This window comes from Silene latifolia, chromosome Y (assembly GCF_048544455.1).
Source record: "Silene latifolia isolate original U9 population chromosome Y, ASM4854445v1, whole genome shotgun sequence".
In the NCBI taxonomy this organism is placed as follows: Eukaryota; Viridiplantae; Streptophyta; class Magnoliopsida; order Caryophyllales; family Caryophyllaceae; genus Silene; species Silene latifolia.
The window spans coordinates 394,888,396-394,891,372 of NC_133538.1; the positions used below are offsets into that span (position 1 = coordinate 394,888,396).

The 2,977-nt window shown below is 35.3% G+C and overlaps 1 protein-coding gene across 1 annotated transcript; it reads left to right on the plus strand.

Moving 5' to 3' along the window:
- The first annotated feature begins 451 nt into the window (after positions 1–451).
- On the plus strand, positions 452–1,185 carry LOC141632116 (uncharacterized). The gene is made up of 2 exons (XM_074444694.1): positions 452–1,030; positions 1,132–1,185. Exons 1-2 carry the CDS (start codon positions 452–454, stop codon positions 1,183–1,185), a joined length of 633 nt encoding a protein of 210 aa, XP_074300795.1.
- The last annotated feature ends 1,792 nt before the right edge of the window (positions 1,186–2,977 follow it).

Below are 2,977 nucleotides of genomic sequence, written 5' to 3' on the forward strand. Positions count from 1 at the left end.
GGCAGGTATATCTTGGATACGCGTGGGATCTAGCTGGGGATGGAGTCATCACATATCAGAGTCTTTAGTCTTCCGCTGTGTTTGTTAGGACAGTTCCTTTCAGTTGGTTTATAGTTTGAGAACAGTTGTATTTTGCTTACAGTTGGTTTTGTAATGTAATCACTTAAACTTATTTAATAAAGTATGTTTCTTCATTGTCTTATGATTACCATGCCTCGGGTAACCGAGATGGTGGCATCCTTATACCTGAGTGGTCCTGGTAAGGCACTTGGAGTATGGGGGTGTTACACATGAAGTGTTCTTTGACTTCCAAGAGGAGGTTAAATTTTAGGTAAATGCGTGTAGTGTTTGTGGATACACCCCACCAGATCCAGTAACTAACTTTGAAGTTTCAATTGTTGAGGACGCAAACAAGCGAAAGTGATATGCAGTTGAGTACAATAGGAGAACAATGGATGTCCGTTGTGCATGTAAATTGTTTGAAAGGAAAAGGATCTTATGCAACCACATCATTTGGATTTGCTCGGGAAAGTTTAAGGAAATACCTGAGAAATACATTTTGCGTAGGTGGAGTAAGAATGCACTCAGAAACCCGGTTTATGATTTGATTGGAAATCTCCTGGAAAACTATGATCTTACTGGTAATAGTAAATTTGGAATGTCTCCGGCGTGGTCTGAGATTTACGCAACTGTTGGTATGCTCAAAAGAAAAGAAGAAGAGTCAGATATGAGAGATTTTGCCAAGCTAATAAAAGAATTCCGAGAGAAGTTGGAGCCAAACCCAAAAACTTTGACCAAAGAACAAGAATTGGAGGCCCTTCTCAACTGCAAGGCTCCAAAAGAAATCAAGATCTTACCACCTAAAGTCTCAAGAACCAAAGGTAGAGGTAAAAGGATGGCGAGCAGCAAGAATAAGTCAATTATGAAGGCAAAAAAACCGAAAAGGTTGTGTACTAAGTGTAAACGCATGTCACACCACGATAAAAGAAATTGTCCAAATGAGTTTGCAGAGCATCCTCCTGAGAATCAAGTATGTATAATTCTAATTGAAAACGCAACTACTATTGTCTACTAATTCTTTTTTTTTTTTTAAAAAAAAGATATCTAATCAAGGTTTGATTCTTCACATAGGGAGGCACATCGGAAGAAGAGGAAGAAGGGGAACAAGTAGAGAATGAAGAATGATGTAAAGGAGTATTCTTAAGCAACTAGAATAGAGATGACGATTGAAGAAGACAAGTTTTAAGCTCGTTTTATTTTGGTCAATGTTGTGAATCCTGTAAATCCTGGACCTTATTTTGTGAAACTGGAACGTAAAATTGTGAAACTTGGTCCTGAATCTAGAATCAAGCGTTTTTATCATTTCAGACCTTATTTTGTGAATCTCATACCTTATCTTGTGAATATCAGACCTTGTTCAGTGAATCTTAGGGCTTGTTATGTGAAACTTGGTTGTGGTTTAAAGTCATCTATTTTGCTCTTAATTTTGTGAATCTCATACCTTATCTTGTGAATCTCAGACCTTGTTCAATGAATCTTTGGGCTTGTTATGTGAAACTTGGTCGTGGTTTAAAATCATCTATTTTGCTCTTAATTTTGTGAATCTCAGACCTTATCTTGTGAATGTCAGACCTTGTTCAGTGAATCTTAGGGCTTGTTATGTGAAACTTGGTCGTGGTTTAAAATCATCTATTTTGCTCTTAATTTTGTGAATCTCAGACCTTATCTTGTGAATCTCAAACCTTGTTCAGCGAATCTTAGGGCTTTTTATGTGAAACTTGGTCGTGGTTTAAAATCATCTATTTTGCTCTTAATTTTGTGAATCTCAGACATTATCTTGTGAATCTCAGACCTTGTTCAGTGAATTTCTGGGCTTGTTATGTGAAACTTGGTCGTGGTTTAAAATCATCTATTTTTCTCTTAATTTTGTGAATCTCATACCTTATCTTGTGAATCTCAGACCTTGTTCAATGAATCTTCGGGCTTGTTATATGAAACTTGGTCGTGGTTTAAAATCATCTATTTTGCTCTTTATTATGATTTTACAACTATCAAATATCTTTACAAGAGTTGATGAAGGCAACAATCTTTACATGAACCTTGACCCACTTTTGCTCAACTCAATGTCAATGTCAATGTCAAATTAGCTCAAATTGCTCAACTCAATGTCAAATTAGCTACATAAGTCACATAAGTGACCCAGAAAAATTATTATGACTTTACAACTATCAAATATCTTTACAGGAGTTAATGAAGGCAACAATCTTTCCAGCCTCGTCCCACTTTTGCTCAACTCAATGACTTCACATCATCCCATCAACACGGACAATTGTCTTCTTTAATTAAACACATATACAACGAAAAACAAGTACAATCGACTTATTTACGAAATATTCGCCAAAGTTATAAAGAAATGAACTTCACATCATTTTTAAGACAATGAAGTGTACCTTTTTAGTATTTTTATCCCATTTAAATAGTTCCAACATGATTGATTTTCGATATTGTGGCTATTTCTGCAAAGAGCGACATATATTAATGAAGTATATAGACAACCAACCTATCTTTATTTGGTGAATATCAGACCTTGTTTTGTGAATCTCAAACCTTATTCAGAGCTTGTTGATTTTGAACCACTTATAATGAGCAAGTTTCATCAAAACAAGCTCTAAGATTCACTGAACAATGTCTGAGATTCACAAGATAAGGCTTTATTTTCGTATACTAATGAACTTACCTCAAAATATTCACTTTTGGTCCATAAACTATCATCGTCCAAGGCACTCAACCACTTCAACACAAAAACTCCACAATCATAACTAGACAAAAAAAAAACAACAAATGGTTTAAAATCAACAAGTTCAAAATAATAACTATTGATCTGTTAACAAAAGGAAAAAGATACATGCTTATATACCATGTTGTTTGTTGAGGGACTTCGAGATTGACAAATTCGTTCGTGTGCATGAACTCCAAA

Excerpts from the sequence above, each read along its gene's own strand:
- LOC141632116 (XM_074444694.1), top strand. The coding sequence starts at position 452 with ATGGATGTCCGTTGTGCATGTAAATTGTTTGAAAGGAAAAGGATCTTA. Across the intron at positions 1,031-1,131 it reads AGCATCCTCCTGAGAATCAA|GGAGGCACATCGGAAGAAGA; the intron begins GTATGTATAATT and ends TTCTTCACATAG.